The sequence below is a fragment of the Dermochelys coriacea genome, chromosome 9 (assembly GCF_009764565.3).
Source record: "Dermochelys coriacea isolate rDerCor1 chromosome 9, rDerCor1.pri.v4, whole genome shotgun sequence".
Lineage (NCBI taxonomy): Eukaryota > Metazoa > Chordata > Testudines > Dermochelyidae > Dermochelys > Dermochelys coriacea.
Genome location: NC_050076.1, coordinates 27,730,738 through 27,750,257, shown reverse-complemented (window position 1 = coordinate 27,750,257; position 19,520 = coordinate 27,730,738). Strand labels below are relative to the sequence as shown.

Genomic DNA, 19,520 nt, shown 5'->3' with positions numbered 1-19,520 from the left:
ACTTGTGGCACCTTAGAGACTAACAAATTTATTAGAGCATAAGCTTTCGTGAGCTACAGCTGTACTCCTTTTCTTTTTTTTTTTTTTTTTTTAAAAATTCACTGTTAGTGAAGTCACAGCCTCTTTGCTTTGCGGGTTTTTTGGTGCAGACTAAACTGCATGCTAGACGGGGTTTGTTCATCCCATAGATATAGTAATGACTCAATCTCTGCTGATCTGAATGGGTGTTTAGTTTTTCATCTACTAAATCATCTGTGTGGATCACCATTTTCCCTTAAATTTCATTTCCGCCTTTCTGTACATAAGTAGCAGTTGCTGTGTATACACTACCTGGTATTAGAGCAAATTGACAGTCTCTTCTAAGGGCTTAATCCACTCTCTGATATGCTAACATGCATTTCCATTTGTCTTGTAAAATTTACAGCTATGCATAGTATGAGTAAGCCAATGATTTGACAAGCTAGTGTATATAATAATGTGCATGGGCATGTTACCAAAAAGGACTGTGCTCAGAGAGAATAGAGCTGTTTGAAACTAGTCATTGGAGAGTATGCAAATGATACACAAGACGTTATTTCAGCCGGTAGAAACAGGGATAAGATTAGGACCTCTCAAATTTTCCCAGTACTTAGTGGTCCAAAATGCAAGAAGATTGGCCTCACATCTAACTCCAAAGCAGAATAGCATATTAAACATGGGGCTAAACTGTTTCAGCAGAATTTCAATAATGATTTGTGTGTTAATCAGTAGACTGGGAAACTTATAAAAAGGCCCATTAAAATATACTTGCTTCATTATGAAGTCCTGTAGAATTTAGTAGAAAAATACATTTCTACAGGTTTGTAGAACCATCCTCTGTTGCTTAAAATAATATATCATATCTGTGCTGTAGAATTCAGTAGGATGGTTTCTAAAAACAGACAGGATATAATTTTCTGTTACTGTCCGTAGGTTGTAAGAATCACTCTTACAGATTCCTATAGTTTTGTTGCTCTTAAATTAGATAGGAATTTTCCATAAAGGTTTCAAATAGATTTTCATGAACTATAAAATTACCTCCTGTTGCCAAATCATTCTAGGATTCCCCAAGCTCTACACAGAGCCTTGAGGATCTGAGCTATGTTACACCTTTATTCTTTCTTATCGTCCTTCAACTGTCCTATGGTTGGCTGGGTGAACTGTCTCCAGAATCGGTCATCTCAGCTCTTCATTTTGCTAGAGATTAATATAGGGCTCTCTCTCTTCCCTTCAGGGGCTGAGTACTCTGACTCGGTCTCTATCAGCCACTCCAAAACAGTCTGATGCTGAGGTCAGAAGTGGTAGAAGATCTCCTCCATCCCTGAGCTGGGCAAATAACTGATTTTTTTAAAATTCAACGTCAGTTGCAAAAAATGGGGGAAAAATCAGTTTGGGTTGAAATTCTTGAATCAAAAAGTCTGTTCCATAGTGAGAATTTGAACCTGGGTCTACCACATTCAAGACGAGTGCCCAAGCCACGGGGCTAAAGGTTAAGAGTGGGTGATAGCATCACCAGCAGCAGTAGCGTTGCTACCTCCTCATCTTTCTCTTTCTCCTTCTCCTTCTTCCTCTGGCAGTTTTGTGAATGCCTGAAACTATTCATGTCAAATTCACAACTAGTGGGAAGGCAACTGAAACTGCATTTTTTTTGTTGAATAAGCTATTTGTCCAAAATTTTTTGCCCAGCTTTGCTATTCAATCACTCCCAAGCCCTTGTTGCTAGCTTGCACTTCTTATGTGCTCCAGGTTGGTTTATGGAGGCCAGTGAGCTGCAGCTGTTGCATAATTCTGCTGGTTAATCCTTGCCCCTCACATAGAACCCTGGCCTGGATATCCAACTTTCTAATCCAGTCATTCTCCTGCCTGTCCTAGGCCTCAGACATCTATTATATTCCATTATAAGAAGTTATAGTTTGAAGTAATCTGGAAGTAGTGCATAGTACAGTGTGTGGTAATGCTTTTAAATATGGAAAACGAACAGCTGAAATGCTTTTTAAATTTATATCTTATGTTTATTGTTGCACATGCTCTTCGTTTATCCAATTTCTTTAACTGCTTTGCAATCTGGAATAATTTTCCATACTGTATTTTATAAGGGATATGTGAATTTATGAAATAATTACGCTTTCATGTAGTGTTTGACCTTCTGGATCTAGAGTTTTCTATTTCACCCAAAGTTGTCAACTTGAGATGCAGTTTTTGGTATAACTTTTCTCTAAAGGGCTTGCAGAGAAATAAATAAATAATGGGGTCAAGGCACACATTTGCAGCAGACAGTAAAAGAGTAAATTCTTTTGCATAGAACAGATTTTTGCTTGACTGACAGGAGAACTGAGACCCAGTTTGACTTAATGTGTATGGAAGTCTGCAAACATGATATGGCACAAAACAAATGACAAATACAAACATGATGCTGAATATATTGCGATTGATTTTTTCCCTAGTTACTGTTGAATTTCTCCTGAACTTTCTATAGGAACTATATATTTTTTTTGATATTGCACTGTAAAAAATGATTAACAGAAGAAACACAATCCAGAAAATTCCTAGGCAAATATAGCTTGAAGCCTTATGCCACTGTAGTCCAAGCTCACTTTTAAGATTTACACACTTTTTGGAATTCTTCTCTGTAGGACTTTGGTTAGTTAAAATAATATTTGGCAGTGATAAAAACATGAGCAATGCCCATATGACTACAGAGACAATCTTGCTGTAATTAACTGTGTGAACAAAGGAGGTAAGCAGAGGCTTTACAATTTTGTAGTATCTGTCAAACCCTATGAGGCCAAAAAATGTTATTCCAACATACATATTTAGGTAAAAAATAACAGCAGAAAATCGGCAGACCATAATGTTGAGCTGCCAAGGCCCAATTTCTGAATCACTAAGAATTTTGAAGGGGAAAGTCAGGCTCATAAGAAGGTCGGCAGCAACAATGTTCTTGAGATAAACGACAAAGCTTTTCTTGCTAGGAACATGTAGGAAAATCCATGCTGCTACACCGTTTAGCAGGATTCCTCCTATGAAAATGAATCCATAAGCCAGTGGAATGACATGAGTAGTTACTATTGAGTTGTAAGTGCAGTTGTTTCCTGATGTGTTTACGCTTGAGTTGGACATCTTAGAATATATTAGTCTGTGTTCCTAAAATCAGAGGGAAAACAGTTTTACCAGTAAGATAAATTGGATGTTTTCATGTTGAAGTTACTTCCATTATTATAAAGTTAACATTGATGTCCTTTGCTATATCGTCAGGATGCTTTTCAAGAACCAAAGTAAATATCATTTTCAATAAATGTGCTTAGTATAAATGTCTTATCACTGGTGTTGGTTCATTCTTTTGGCTCTGAGTGAATAGTATTGTTTTAAATAAGAAAACAATAATTCTCTAAGTCCTTAATGCCTTTCTGTGAGACAGGCTTATTGCAAAAAAAAAAAAAAAAAAAAGTGGGGAAAATTGTGGGATGGTTTGGTTAAAATACCAGGGTGATCATTCACTTAGTGATCTAAATTTTGTAAATTTTGGGTGTCTACTGGAAGAAAAGCCTACCTACAACATTACTTATGTTAGAAGAAAAGGTGGAACAGAATTTTTTTTTTTAAATTTTCAGCACCACTGATTTCCCAGCACCTCAAGTGCATGTTGCGTTTTCACTTTAACAAAATTATTATTTTTAAAACATTGAAATATTTCACTTTTTTCCCCTTCAGTGTACTACAAAGTTGCACCTTCTGAGCATGGATGGTTCCAGACACAGCAGAATCTATGAAGTTCTGTTCTGCAGGAGTAATATGTAAGGCATGATTTCAGGTGCTTAGAGGAGGTCCCCTGTTTTTTTGTTATGTAATGGAGACAAGATTGATGCTAGTGGGGGCAAGATTGGTGAATATATTCTTGCCCAGATCCATTGCTCATGAGGGCTGTAGGGGCTGCTCCAGTCCTGAGGCTGGAGTAGCAGCTGGGCAGTCAATCAGTTGATACTATATTACTTGGGGAGTAGGCTTTCTTCCTGTCATAGCCCCATGGAGATACCAACTCCTGTTCCTTGGGCTAGGTACTGGGAACAGGATTTGGAGCATAGTATATGTGGTTTAATGAGTGCAGATATATGCAGTTACAAAGGTCTGGAGTTCTGAACTCTAAGGCTGGTATACTATAGATATCCTGTATGTTGTTAGAATGTGTGAGGGAGAGAAATGTTGCTTCAGCAAATTTTATATTCTGTGTATTGCACTTGTAAATAAGAGGCATAGTTCCAGCATTCCTTACGTTCTGTTGAAAGAAAGCCTTAAGTGCAACTAGCACAGCTTGCTCTCTCTTAGTTGTTAGTGGCACAATTATAAAGATAAATTTTGTACACTAGTATAATTATAAGCTAGAAGTCTCTTCTAAGGCTCCCCAAATTAAAACATAGATCATTTCTTCATGGGCTCCAGGAAATCACATCTTCTGCCTGCTCTGCTTTGACAGAAGGTTTATGTGGGTCTATTGTCCTTGTTAGGAACTGAGCAACCAATACTGTATATTGCTGCTGTATTTGGCAAACTAAAACTTTAAGAACAACTGAGAAAACAAATCTCTCTGGTGTCCCTTTGAAAGTAAAGCTTTAGCTTGTTGTCATAAGTTTGTTTTGCAATGGTCACAAGTGAACCAAAAGTTAAGAATAGCAGATCCATGGGATTCCTGTGCGTGGGAGGCTGGAACTCAGACACAAGCTCGTGGTCATTTTTAAATACACAACATGGGAAATTCTCTTAGAAATAGGATTGCACAGTTGGGTTACTTTTTGCGGACTGTATTTGAAACATCCTGTTTACAGAGAGATTGTCAGGTTTTAAGTCAGTCACCTTTAACTTGGAATAGGATGGCATATAGTATCCCAGGTCCCAAATTCTCCTAGTGATAGGTTCAGAGGCCCACAGTTAAATCTTTTCCTAGTAGACACACATCCAAATGTCAACAACTTTTAAACTCTAGCTGTCAATTTTAGTGGGAAAAGAGGGGTGTGTGTGTGTGTGAGAGAGAGAGAGAGAGAGAGAGGTGTAGGGCTGTTAGACTATGTCACAATGTTAATAGATGGGGAGGATCATTAAAGGGTCATAAGGTTAATTCACCTAGAGCTTGGGAAGGAATTATCAAATGTAGGAAGATTAAAAAAAACTTGCTACAATTTCCCCAACTGAAATGGCTAAAGCTAGATACCTAAATTCCTATTTAAGCACCTAAACATTGCCTTATTTGTAGGCTCATTTTAAATTGATGGGAGTTGCATATGCTCAATATCTCTGAAAATCAGACCACTTTTATTTAGGTATTAAGGCATCTGTGTTTGAAAACTGTAGTCCTTGGGTACTGTCCTCTTCCCCAAACCCTTGTTTGTACTGTATGTTTTCTGTTTACACTGTAAGCTCTTCTAAGCAGGGAGCTGTCATGTTTGTCAAATGCCTCGGAAATATTTGAGTGCTACATAGAAAATGAGCTATATGCGCAAGAATTTTGCTAATGGCTAGTGGTTCTGTATCTAGTAAAGAGTTTGGGCAAGTTCAGGTGATGGTCCTTGTGCAGATGCCACACACTCTGGAGGGTTGTCTCGATGGTGTTGGCACAAAGAGGTTGATATAGAAGAGCTTTGTATTTTGTCTCTAGCTTAAGTCCAAGACAGAGGATTCCTTAGAGGAAGATTACGCTTTCAGTTTGTGCTTAGTTCAGTTTCCTTTTAACAGTTATATAGTTCATAAATATATTATCTAGCCTATACAAGCTGGTTATATCTAGTGAGTGATTGATTGAAATCACACACAGGACAGAATCTGCAAGTCAACTGAAACCAGTGGCATATCCTTACCTATCTTCTTCTGATTTGATAGGTTGCAGTGGTTATTTACCGAGGTGTCAGTGTTCTGAGGGAGTTTTACATCCCAAGGGACCAGGACTTTTCCTTTCTTGGGTAATCTGTACATAAAATGAAAAAAATATAGTTTAGTTGTGTGTGAATGGTTACATATCTTCATAAAGGGTATTATAGGGGGAGCTGACAGTAACCCCTGTATTTAATTTGCCTAATATTTAACATTATAAAAGATTGTGAAGACCTTTTATTGAGAATCTCTAACACTTCCATTGTTTGTAGCAGGCCTTTAAAATTTGGCAGTGACAAAGGCCCAGGGCTAGAGACTTCTGTTTTGCACATCGTGTGAAATTCCATTCAGGTTTAACTGAATTATAAGATGATAAACATAGTCATTTCCCTGCTTTGGCTTATGTTCCCCAGGAAAATTTTGGTAGTGCCTCAGAATAACTAACTATGAACATTCTAAGAGCCAGGCCCATGCTACATTGGAAAGCCAGGGAGTTATTGGAGCAGCTGTCGTGAGGAGGTGTTGTGTGTATGTAGCCCCAGAGTCCCATATCCTTCTCTGTGGACACCACATGAGGTAAGAGCTCACTACATTTTCGGGGGGGGGGGGGGAGAGGAGGGACAAGCTGGGCTGGAGTCCTGTAAGTTTCCTGGCCCCAGCATATAGCACTAGCAGCTCATCCCTCTCCCTCTTACTTTAAAAAAAAAAAACAAAAAAAAACAAAAAAAAAAAAAACAAGTCTTCAGCTAATGTCAGTTTTTAAAAGCTCTATCACAAATATAAAACACTTAACACTAAAACTACTATATTAATTATCGTTTTTTAATAGTGCATTAGAAAATCCACTTAGTTGGTACCCTATGTCTATCCTCATGTGAGAGCTATAATGCCTAAACAGACTTTATCCTTTTTTGCTCAGTGGTATTGGAAACTGTTGTCCTTGACCAGAAGTTCTTAAAACAGCCTGTGTAGTTCTTGTTGCCAAGGCTGTATCTTGCTTTTCACTAATCACTGTGGTCATATATTGAACATTTGGTTTCGATATCCTCTGAAGATGATGCTAGAATTCTGTACTGTACATCGTTATTGTTTATAAATGTGCATCTGTATTCACAGCTGTCTGGGCGGTGCTTCAAATATATCATTTTTAGGCTGGCTAACATGCGTAGCAAGTTTCTCTGACTTGAGGCATGCCACCACCACTCTTCAAAAATAAAATTAAAAAGCAATATCTTGTATAGTGATACAGTGTAAAAGGTCCTAATGTAATGGCCTCAGCACCATAGCTGCTCCACTAAATAACTTCTCATTTTCTCTCAAGTGACTCATCATTTTCTACTCTCCTATGTTTTGACAAAAAATAGATATGCCCCTGTGCAGCTGCTGCTGCTCCCCTCCTCTCTATGGGGAAGTTTGTGGCAACTGATCCTCTGGAATTACAAAGCCATTGGTCATGTCCTCCCACTTTCCGTTGCATACACTGCTGTTCTGTGGTGGCTCATGTGAAGGTGGCATAGAGCCCAGCCCCACCACGTGCAGGGGATGCCTTCATACTTGTTCAACAGCTGTCCCTCACACCTCCGCAACAGGAATATCTTAGTTCCAGTATTGATAGGGTTTTTAATTTTTATCTTGTATTTAGGTAGAAACAGCCTGTACTAAGCTTAGAATTGACACCTATATGTGTATTTTTTTTATTTTTTTTTTATCCATGGTAGCGTAAGTTTCCCAATGAACCACTATCTGCCATTTGATTTTAAGTGTGTGGTTGAGGGATCTGTCTTTGTCAGTTATCTTGGAGATGAGGGTGATATAAAGTGAACTGAAGGTAGGAAAATAGTGTCTTTCCTTGCTAGTAAATTTGCTGTGTGAGAGAGATTATAATACACACATTGGTTAGCAAATTTAATTAACCAGTTACCTCTACTAGCTTTTTCTTGGTTCTTTGGATTTGTGTTCCTTACATAAAGTACAGACTATACAACTATTATGAATTTGAATTTTATTAAGCAAAATGGCTTTGAAAGCAAATGAGAAATTATGAAAAGCAAAATAAAGATTATCAGATGATAGCATTCACAATGCTGAAAATTGAGCTTAGCTTGGGATGTTACAATTTTCAAGAGATAAATGAGTTTAATTAATTCAAGGTCTCGTTACAGTCTTGTTACAAAGACAAACTTTTATCCTTGTTCTACATTAGTCTGGGTGGTGGTTTTGGTATCAGCATGGAACTATGGATCTATAAACATAGATCCAAATAGGATCAGTTCATATGTGAAACTCTGTGCAACTGCCAGTCACACAGATAATCAGGCCTTATGATCATTTAGGCTTTAAAAGATTTAACTTCATATTGACTTCTCAACATATCATTTAAATGTATCAGTTTATTTAGTACAAAACAAACATTTTGTTAGATATACATCTGTTAGATTAATATGATAAATATTTTTTTCTATTTAAAATAGACAGCATAGTCTGAACTGTATAATACTTTGTGGTCAGGTTGCCTAGGCAATGAGACATCCTCAAACTGAAAGCGTCTATTAAGAGAATGCTTTTAGATGGGTTTAATTTTCTGATATAATTTCTTAAACCTTAATTAATACCCTTTTAGATTTATCTAATAAGATTATACCTTGATACTTTGACATAATCTAGCGTGATCTACTCTCTCTGTTACACATAAGTGGAAAGCGTATAAAATGGAACAAAATGGTAAAAGAGGAAATTACTTCACAGCTTAGCAAGAGTTTGTGGTTATCTGACTGGTTTGCTGTTGTAGATACTCAACCTCTGTGAAACACAGAAACTCCATCTGCCTCTGACATGCCCTAAACGTTTAGGGTTAAAATATGCCAAGATTCTGGCCTTTGTCTGAATCTATGCTATTGTTATTAATAAGCCCCATATTTCATATATTACAGCTATCATGCAATTTCTGTCCTGGAATTTGCTCATATACATATTAAAATGGTGTGTTCTAATTTCTCATGTAAAGATTACATGCTTGCATAATTGTGTTAAATGCATGTTCCACATAACATGATGTAGTTTGTGAATAATGCACATACATTAGTTGGTTGTACAAAGAAAGCAAAATTGATAAGCTGAGTTCACAAAAGTTTGATTTGGTCAAGCATATAAATATCCACTTCTTTCTGGGCTGCCAGTTCATTTTATATTCTTGCAAAAATGTGAAAGGAAAGTTTTATGCAGCTACATGATTAAAATGTTTGTATTTCTTCTATATTTAAATGCCTCTCCCCACCATACATGGATTCCAAAACCCTTGAGACACATACAACTTGTCTGTCAAATTCAGAAGTCTAAACATAAAGTTCATAACCTCCTTTTTACTGAGTACCAAACAAGATTTGCGCACACAGTCAGGCAAGTAACAAAACCTTTGACTTCTATATGTGAGATGAAAGACTAAATTTTTTTTCTGCTCTCTTCCCTGATTTTTAAGCATTCCTTTTCTCATCCTGCTGCAAATGGCTGCTCTATAGCTACAGAAGACATTAGTAGGCTATTTTTGGAAACTAGTGCAGCTGCTTGATCAGTGAATAGGCTATACAATTCATGGGTGCAAGAATTGTTGACAATAGTTATTGGTGGTGGAATCCTCTCTGAATGGGAAAACGTGTCTACCCAGGGTGGCAAGACCATGCCGAATGTTAAATTTGAGTGCTTTCGTGTCATGAGAACTTAAATGCAAAGGAAGTAGAGGTTTTTTTTTTTTTTTTTTAAAAAGCCATAAACATTATACAGCAGTTAGAAATTATGCTGGAATCCATATTGTTAGGTATAGCTATTTCTAAAATACATTTTGTATCATAGTGTGGAACATAGGAGGTGCCCTGGAGTATGTGCAGACCTCAGCCAACCTTGGGTGCTTGAGTGCCTGGGTATAGAGCTCAGATCGTCCTGTTCTGAAAACCCGGGCCCTGACAACTTCAGCTAAATGAGACTACCCTTTAGTCGCTTGCCAGTCTAAGGCCTTTAGCAGCTGAGTGGTTCTGATTCCCTTTAGCAGAGAGCCATGGTACGCATACACACTAGCCAGTTCTTTATGGATCTGCGTACAGGAGAAAAATGAACTATTCTGGATATTTAGCAGTGTGTTCTCCCTGGCCTGCCTCATTTGGTATTGAAAATGGTTTAACTCCTTGAGGAAAATCATGTAGTTTAAGGCCAGAAGGGACCACCAGATCATTTGGTCTGACCTCCTATATATTACAGGCCACCAACAGCACCCTGCATCCGCACACTGAACTCAGCAAGTGAAATTAGACCAAAGTGTTACAGACCATAGGAGATTAAACTATTATGTGTCACAGGCAGAAAATAGGAAGGACTGAGGTTCACCATTGCCAGAAGCCCCTGGAATGGTAGGGAATTGATGAAGTGGACTATACCCAGATGTTCTCTGGCAAGTGACCCCATGCCCCACACTGTAGAGGAAGGTGAACCCTCCCCCACCCATATCACTGTCAATCTGATCTATGGCTATCAGTTAGACCCTGAGTATGTGAACAAAGACCAGGCCGTCAAGTACCTGTGTGAGAGAAAATTCTCTGTACCACCTCAGAGCACTGGCGTACCCTGACCAGTGTCTCATCTCCAGTTGTGGCCATCTCCGAAGCTTCAGACAAAGGAGACGCTCTCTTCTTCCCCCCACCCCCAAAGAATACATTTCAGTGGAAGAGTCCTTCCTGACCCCTACAAGCAACCAGCTGAAGTGCTGAAGCATGAGATTTTAGGAACAAAATACATGAGACAAAATAGATCCAACATAGTTACAGAAAAAACATGGTTTACCTTGACTGACTAACTTGAGTTAAAAGTACAACTGCATTGTCTACAGTAGGATTTTAATGTGTGTTAACATGTTAGTTATCATGCTTAGAACTGCACCTTTTCCCCTAGTGTGGACATGGCCTTTGAGGGTAAAGAATGAGAGAGGACCTATTGATGAAAAACATTCAGTAATATGTTGGTTTTTTAAAGTACAGAAGGTCTACAATATCCCCTTGGCTCATTAAAACCCCAATCTCCAACAACATTATATTAAGTAAACCCCTCTCTTTCCTCTTCTCTGAATTTTCTAACTCCTTATCATGATATGCTAAACATTTAAGATCCCACCAAAACTTCATTATGGTTTCATCATATCTCATTAGTTTTACAGTTTCATAGATGTACAGTTATTTCAGCAGCATGCTGATACACCATTTTTAGCCATGTTTCTCTTTAGGAGTGTGCAGTGCAGATGTTCCCTTATATTGGCATGTAGAATACATGCACTGCACACCCCTCTTCCCCCAGTATGGGTATAAGTAGCAGTGTAGATGGTGAGGCTCTGCTTAGATGAGTAAAGACATGCTTGAAGTCTTAGGGTATGTCCCCTACACAGCTCTCTACGGGCCCAAGCAGGTCCTCCCCCATCTACATTGCTGTTTCTAGGAGTGAAGTGTCCTGCTGGCTCCCCACCGCTGGAGTCTTTCCCTACTGCCAGAGTCTTTCACTGTCGTGTAGCTTGCACTGCAGTGTGAATGCAGCCTGCAGCATATGGTTACACGTAGCCTACACACCGCCACCAGTGGTGTGCAATATACACGTACTCTGTGCATAGTGTGCATATTTTTATGTTACACTAGCTAGGCCTGATAATGATCAATGAAGATTTACTGTAACTTAGCATAAAAATCTGTCCAAATTCTTCAACTGTGCATAGTTTGGTCCTGCTTCCCTAAGGATGAATTCAATAATGGAATAACCATTTTCAGTTTGTGTTTACACTTGTTTGTTATTTTCATAATCAAACATATAAAACACCTTGCATCCTGATGACTGCTGTCCATGGACAGTGATTTTAAAAAACTGGTTTACACCTGGTAAGTGAACCTTGCAGTGTAAAAAAAAAAAAAAAAAAAAAAAAAAAAATTTCCTTCAGTTAATAAAGATTAGCCTGGTCATGTTGTTCTTTAATGTAATAGGCTAGTATAAATTTTCTGTGTCAGCAACAGGTTGCTTATCAATTTGTAAGCATTTGTAAATGGCTAGGCAGCTGGTGACCACTGCTTATCACACTTTTCCTAATAGTCTCATTAAGCCCTTGTGTTTCCTCCATCTTTCATTGTATCCCCGTGTTGCCTCTCATCTTATACTTAGATTGTAAGCTCCGTGGGGCATAGACCATGTCTTAGTACATGTTTTTACAATACCCAGCATTCTAGAGACCCAATTGTTGATTGGGATCCATTAGGTACTACTGTAATATAGAAAATAATTATTTTGTTTGAAATTGTGGGCCTCAGATCATCAGACCTTGCTCAGCTTCCTCTGTCAGGCATGCTTTTTCATATTTCATACAAGTCAAAAGTACTATATGTTTTAGTGATCAATAATTTTTGCTATTTCCTTGGCTAAGAGAAAAAATTCATATTGTTTTTTCTGATCTCATTATAACTTTTGCCACAGGCAACATCTGTATTTTAATACCAAGGAGGGTAAAAGTATGTATAAAATAATACTATGTATTACTTCAACCATTTAAAATATTCTGTGTTTGTATTAGCTGGTCATTCCACTTGGCTGTCACAAATTTCAAGGCCATAAAAAGGGAAAATGGGGAATAATCAGTCAATCAAATTACAGGATGCCAGAAAAGTCAAAATAAGTTCTCTCCATAAGAGGTAGAAAATTTTATTGAGAGACTTGTTCACATGTACACAAACATGTTCATCACAAAATCACTTTAAAAAAAATACTGCTGATTGACAAACATGGAGATACCATTCGAAGATTTTAATTCTTCATTTTTCTGTTATCTGGATACCGTTTTCAGGAGGGACCACTTAAGTGTGAGACGGTAGTTCATTCTCCATGACTCATTTGATCCTTGGCCTGTGTCACTAAACCACCATCAAAATGTTTGTGTTTTTGATTCCTTGTATGGGTGAGGTACTGAATTTACAAGCTTGGTCACGGTTTCTGCAAACGCTTACCACCAGGGATAGTGCCCTTCCCTGCAGCTTGTGATTTGCGAATATAAATTAGAGGCAGTGCGGGCCAGATCTTACAGCTCAGTTTTGGAAGGACTACTCCTTTGAGTAGTCCCATTAACCTCTCACATAAGTAGGCACTATGCCCAACAGTAAATATCTATAGCCCTGGGATTCACTTTTGTCAGGATTTTAAATGAATGTCAATTTCCAGACAGGTTTAAAATATCTGTGTGTCCAAGTATATGTCTATACCACAAATTAAGGTGTAATTGCAGTGTGGATACACCTACCCACGCTAGCTTTAATTCTAGCAGTGAAGATGTGGTGACATGGACCCTGGCATAGGTCAGCAGCCTAAATATGTACCGAGAATCCCTAGTGGCCTTCTACTGAGGTGGCTAGCCTATTCTGCAACAACTTCATTGCTATTGTTACCTATGCTAGTTAGATTAAAGCTAGTGTGGGCATGTCTCCTTGCCTACTTTAACTCTGGTGCAATTCTTAGGCAAAATGTGGACTGAGGTTTTGTTCTGTTTTCCTCCCCCTACTTCCAATGTTGCTACCTTAGCTATTCAGTCAAGTTAGTGATGCTGTATATAGTCATTTTTATGTCCTGCTAGATCAAACAACTGATGATGGCTTGGAAGAATACAGGAAATTTAATTAGATTGCTTGCATGATTTTCAGAGGTGTTGAACACCTGCAGCTTCCATGGATTTCAACTGGAGTTGTGTGTTCAGCACTTTCAGGCTTTAAGTAATCAAGTAAAATTGTTAATACAATAGTTTTGTGTTAAGTGTCCATATTTTCTTTTTAATACATTGGCATGTGCAGGTGTTGATCATAGGTAATGGAGATTATACCTTCTGATGGAAGAGGACTTGAGGTACAGAAGGATAAGACACTGAGCTAGTCAATCTCCTTAGTTTTCCTTATTGATACTGCTACATGTTTCCTTACTCTGTTCCCTATGACTACTACTGTAAAGTAGAAGTTGATGGGATGCAGCACCATTGTAAAGTACTTTACATTGTAGATGGATCAGAGCTTGCTGCAGTCAGATAAGGTCAAATTCTGCACTAATTTAAGATCAGGGACCTTAGCTGAAATCGATGGGACTGCTTAACAGTGTACATTAGCATGGAATTTGGCCCACCATTATGCATGTAATCAGCATTTGTATAAACAGCCACATTCCCAGTGTGTACATATGTCTCCCTCTCCCACTCTTTGACCCTCCCTCCAGGGAAAATAGATAGATGTGACAAAAACAAAACTTGAAGTCTTATTGTTTGTCTGGGTAATACGTAGAATTACAAAGATGACTCCCTTTGAAATTTACTTGGCAATAGAAAGCATGCCTTTTACAGTAGGCATATTTAGTATGGTTGGTTTTTATAATGGAGACTTTACAGAGCACGCTTATTACATTAATTTAGGTTATAACAGACACTTTATTGGCATTTATGAGTGGCTTCTTATACTCTGAAGGGAAAAGCAGGAGGGTATAGAAATCAATTGAACTGTAGATAAAGTTGATTTTCTCCTTAAAGGTAAAATACCAAATTCACTGGAACCTAGCACAAAGCTCATGTAGTTGGGGATGGAGGACACCTAAAGGATAAAGTTTTGTTCGCTCACTGCAGCACCCAGTTCATTTGTTCTTACTGTCCAAGATTCCCAATCAGTATCCATCCTTGCTTTTCCCCCTCAAAGTGTAACATTGTCTCATTTTACTGATAGCTAGAGGTTATAATTTTCTTTCTGGAGAGTTAGTTTTGTTCTTGTTTCTGAATTTTATATTAGGCTCTAAAGTAATTAAATCTAGCCCTTTAATCATAAATGCTTATTTGTGGATGAGTGCAAACTCCTGTACTTGCCGGGAGACCCACTGAAGTCAGTGGCACTTCAGGGGGTCCCCTTTGTTTGCATGTAGAGCTCTTTGTAGCATCTAGCCTAAATATTGGACTTGTTTCCAATATATGAATTAAGCTTTAAAAAATTCCCTTATGCAGTCAGCCACAAGGTATTTCATTAATTGGAAAGTAGGAGGAGTAAGGGGAAAAGTTGACATGGGCATGTAGTGTATACATGATGATCCTGACCCTCAACATCAGAAGATTAAAGAGAGATAATATTTGGCTTTTAGAAATATCAGCCATATCAGAATTTGGTTCCTTTAAGCCATGTAAAATACTTTTGTATGCATTAACGTTTTTATTGTCCTTGAAAGCGAATATTTGAGGATGCAAGAGGTATTTTTTAAAAAATTACAGATGAGAAGGAATTAAAAATATTCCTTTTTATAATTTCGTGTCTGTTGAATAATACATCTAACTATTTTCATAAAACTCCTTGACTTAATATTAAAAGGTTTCAGAGTAGCAGCCAGAAAGAAAAGGAGTACTTGTGGCACCTTAGAGACTAAAAAATTTATCTGAGCATAAGCTTTCGTGAGCTACAGCTCACTTCATTGGATGCATAGAATGGAACATATAGTAAGAAGAAATAAATGTATATATACACATACAGATAAGTTGGAAGTTGCCATACAAACTGTAAGAGGCTAATTAGTTAAGATGAACTATTATCAGCAGGAGAAAAAACTTGTAGTGATAATCGGTTGCATCTGATGAAGTGAGCTGTAGCTCACGAAAGCTTACGCTCAAATAAATTTTAGTCTCTAAGGTGCCACAAGTACTCCTTTTTCTTTTTAATATTAAAAGCATCAGACAATGGAAACCATCCTTAATTTTTTAATATTTATATTCTATTGATCACAGAAAACTAAATGAAAAATCTGGGGCAGGGGTGGTGGGAAGCACTGCTTAAAAGAAGAAAAGGGAAAAAACACCACAAACAAAAACCCACGCTTTAGGAAATAAATCTTAAAACTACATAAAAGATAGAAAAGTCCTTACCTGTATATCTGTAGAAGGTAAGGCTAGATCACAAAAACAGACTCCAATGAGAAACTGCTGAACTTGAATTAATTTGCGAACTAGATACCATTAACTTGGGTTTGAATAGAGACTGGGAGTGGCAGGGTCATTACACATATTGAACCTATTTCCTTAAGTTAAGTATCCTCACATCTTCTTGTCAACCGTCTAAATGGGTCATCTTGATTATCACTGCAAAAGTTTTTTCTCCTGCTGATAATAGCTCATCTTAACTAATTAGCCTCTTCCAGTTTGTATGGCAACTTCCAACTTATCTGTATGTACATATATATTTCTTCTTACTATATGTTCCATTCTATGCATCCGATGAAGTGGGCTGTAGCCCATGAAAGCTTATGCTCTAGTAAATTTGTTAGTCTCCAAGGTGCCACAAAATGAAAAGGTGCCACAAGTACTACTGTTCTTTTTGCAGATACAGACTAACACAGTTGCTACTCTGAAACAATGGTCTAGGAGTCCTTACCTGAATAGATGTATACTATTCTAGAGTGCCATTATGAGTACCATAGTTAATAGAAGGGAAGATGATAGCCTGTTTTTTTTTTGTTGGCTTTTTGTACTATAGTTGGAATCCTATGACTATTGATATTAGAATAGCTTTGCTTGTGGTTTGCATACTATGTGAATGTTTCCTGTTCACAATTTTCAAAGTAGCAGCTGTGTTAGTCTGTATCTGCAAAAAGAAAAGGAGGACTTGTGGCACAAGAGTCTAACAAATTTATTTGAGCATAAGCTTTTATGAGCTACAGGTCACTTCATCGGATGCCACTGAATGCATACAATGAAGTGAGCTGTGGCTCATGAAAGCTTACGCTCAAATAAATTTTAGTCTCTGAGTTGCCACAAGTCCTCCTTTTCTTTTTGTTCACACTTTATCATTTTAAAGCATTTTCTTAAACACATCTAACTATTTATAAATATTTTTTATAATGTAAAATGTATTTTTTAAAAGATGTGAAATTAAAATGATCTTTTAATAGGACAAGCAATTAAATATAAAATTTTACATATGATTCTTGTTGCTAATTTAAGGCTAAACAAATATATTTCAGGAGAAAGCATATACAAATGTCTTGGAATATATTAGAGCAAAAAGTTTTAAATTATAGCATTTTCTTTCACTCACCAATTATTGTGTAACCTTCTCTGTGGTATCCTTAATGTTGTTCCTTAGCAATCAGATATATTCTCAGTTCTTGACTGAAATATACTTCACTCTGTTTTTTGCATAATCTTCTTAAGTAGTGGTAGTGCTTGAAACTGCTGCTTCAGTTCCCAAACTGAGGTATTTAAAGGCTGGTTCGCGCTGTCTTAATGCTTAACCAAATGTGGTTTAAATGTCAAGTACTGCAGATGGCCAGTACTATTTTATTATACTTAGATGTACTTCCAGGAGGATCAGCATTGAATTGTATTCAGAAGTTATAAATTTGCAAAGTTTGGCAAAACACTAAACGAAGCGGAGTTGTTGTTTTTTTTTTTTTTTTTTTTTTTTTAAAATTGTTCTCATGCCTAGCTGTGACCTTCTCTAAGAAGTTACTAAATAGCTTCTGTATTTATTAGTGGAAGTGCTCTAAACTGAAGATCACGGGTTGCATTGCAGTTGCTTGGAGTGTGTTGCGAAAATCACAAATATTTACTTTGGGGGAAAGCACGATGCATCTTTGGAGTTTTTTTTGTTTTTGTTTTTTTTAAATCTTATGATTACTCTAATCTTCTTGCCTGCCTCCTTCTCCACATGCTTTACTGGTAGGCTCCCAGATCAACCACAAAATCTGTAAAATTAATGATGATACAAAAGCATGCATTGCTTACATTTGATTTTCACTTTTTAGTTATTTTCTTGGAAAGCTCAAAAAACATTCTTTTTTTCCCCTTTGTCCTCAAAACTTACTCTTGTATTTTTTCTCCCAGGTTCACATTAAATATGTATTACATTCATTTTAAAAAAATAAAATCAATGTTGTTTTTGCAAAGTCATGCAATAACAAAAAATTAGGAAATGCCAAATGTGCAACCTTAGTTTGGTCCCCTGGTGCATATACATTATGATAACCATTTTCCCCCCAAAGCCTTCTGCATAATTCAGTGCACAGGATGGATAGTTCGTTCATTGAATGGTTAGCTGTTTAGTTGCATTTATACTTGCCATTCAGTGTGTGATCCTATGCCTTATTTATTACACAGCATCTAAACCTTGCTCTGAGTACAGAATTACTAATTTCCTCATGGGCTTTTCTATGAGTGTCCATTACTGTAACATTAGAATTTTTCACAACCATTAATGAAGGTATCTTCACAACACACCTATGAAATAGGAAGTGATATTACCCTGTTTTACCAATGAGTAACTGAGAAACAGAGATTAAAGCCAAAATTGTCAAGTGACTACTAATTTTGGGTGCTGAACTTGAGATGCCTAGGGACTGATTTTACTCAACCATTTCTATAGCATTTTATGTTCAGTGCACAGCTCACATAGATTTTGGTTGCAGTTGTAAGTATTCAGCGCTTTTGCAAATCTGAGCCCCCGTCTCAAGTTGGGTACTTACAAAATAAATTAACATTCAGTTAGTGGCCACTTAAAAAATTTTGGTTTACGGGACTTCACCAGTATCACATAGAAACTCTATGGCAGAGACAGGGACAGAATCCAGTTCTCCAGGGCAGCATTCAACTTCCTTAATCATGAGACTATCCTCTTTTCCTGCAGTCCTCTTGCCTCATTCACTCTACACCTTCTAACTTCTGCAGTGAGGGAGGGTCCTGTGGACAACCGCTTCTTTCACTATGCACCCCGACTGATTATCTGAGCACCGTCCTTTCTGTGCACTGAAAGAGGTAAGGGTCCTTAAGGAAAAATGGTATGTGCTCATTAATTGAAGACTATCATAATGCATATGTGCAAGGGAATAGCATGGGTGCAAATTAAGGTTGCACAGGTAACCTTAACTCTGACATATCCTCACTTTTTGGTACTTTGCAACCTCAATATTCTTTTAACATAGTTTCTGTGTATATTTTCTTAGGTTTTTAAAAAAACAAACTGAAAAAAATAGTAATTCTGTCATGTGGAATCATACCAAGCCTTACATGGATCATCAGCAGGGTTGAAGCCTTTAAATCCACAGCACAGATCTCTGCCGCTTGACCTGTGGAGTAACTGATAGCAGTAGCAGGTGGTTGTTCTCTGTGTGGACCCGCACTAGAGGAGGCTGAGGCAAAACTTTGACAGTCGGTTTCACAGGTATTTGCTAGACAGCAGATTAATGTTGACTATTCCAAATTCTGGAAGGGGGGAGTATGATCTAGTGGTCACAGACCCTTCTTTCCCTTTCCACTCTAACTGCCCCCTCTGCCTGTGCTCCTAGCATGTACCCCCTTGTATCCTGTCTCTGCGTTTTCTCCCTTTTAACTTGTCTGTTTCTATCCCTCTAAATTTCTGTCATTCCCCCACTCCCGGCCACTGCCTTGTTGCCCTCTGCAAACTGTCTCTGCTTCCTGCCTTCTACCTTCTCCACATGCCTCTGATTTGCAGTCAGGCTGCTTCCCTTCTCCTGGGTGCCAGCATTGAGAGCACAGGAAAGACAATCTCCCTGTTCTCTGTTCCTGTGCCTAGCACCTGCACAGCTCTAGCAGCTGGCAGGAGTAATTTTAGAGGCTT

At 37.8% G+C, this 19,520-nt stretch overlaps 2 protein-coding genes across 3 annotated transcripts in view; one reads left to right on the top strand and one right to left on the bottom strand.

Moving 5' to 3' along the window:
* Positions 1 to 19,520, top strand: part of MED12L (mediator complex subunit 12L) — a 335,742-nt gene that overhangs the window by 117,348 nt on the left and 198,874 nt on the right. The gene's annotated exons all lie outside the window — the stretch shown is intronic.
* On the bottom strand, positions 105 to 18,220 carry P2RY14 (purinergic receptor P2Y14). Its single transcript, XM_043492369.1, has 3 exons — positions 16,983 to 18,220; positions 5,865 to 5,971; positions 105 to 3,162 (listed from the first exon to the last, which is right to left on the bottom strand). Exon 3 carries the CDS (start codon positions 3,136 to 3,138, stop codon positions 2,146 to 2,148), a length of 993 nt encoding a protein of 330 aa, XP_043348304.1. The 5' UTR covers positions 3,139 to 3,162; positions 5,865 to 5,971; positions 16,983 to 18,220; the 3' UTR covers positions 105 to 2,145.

Bases quoted from the DNA above. Each gene is read 5' to 3' on its own strand.
- P2RY14 (XM_043492369.1), bottom strand. From the start codon at position 3,138: ATGTCCAACTCAAGCGTAAACACATCAGGAAACAACTGCACTTACAAC.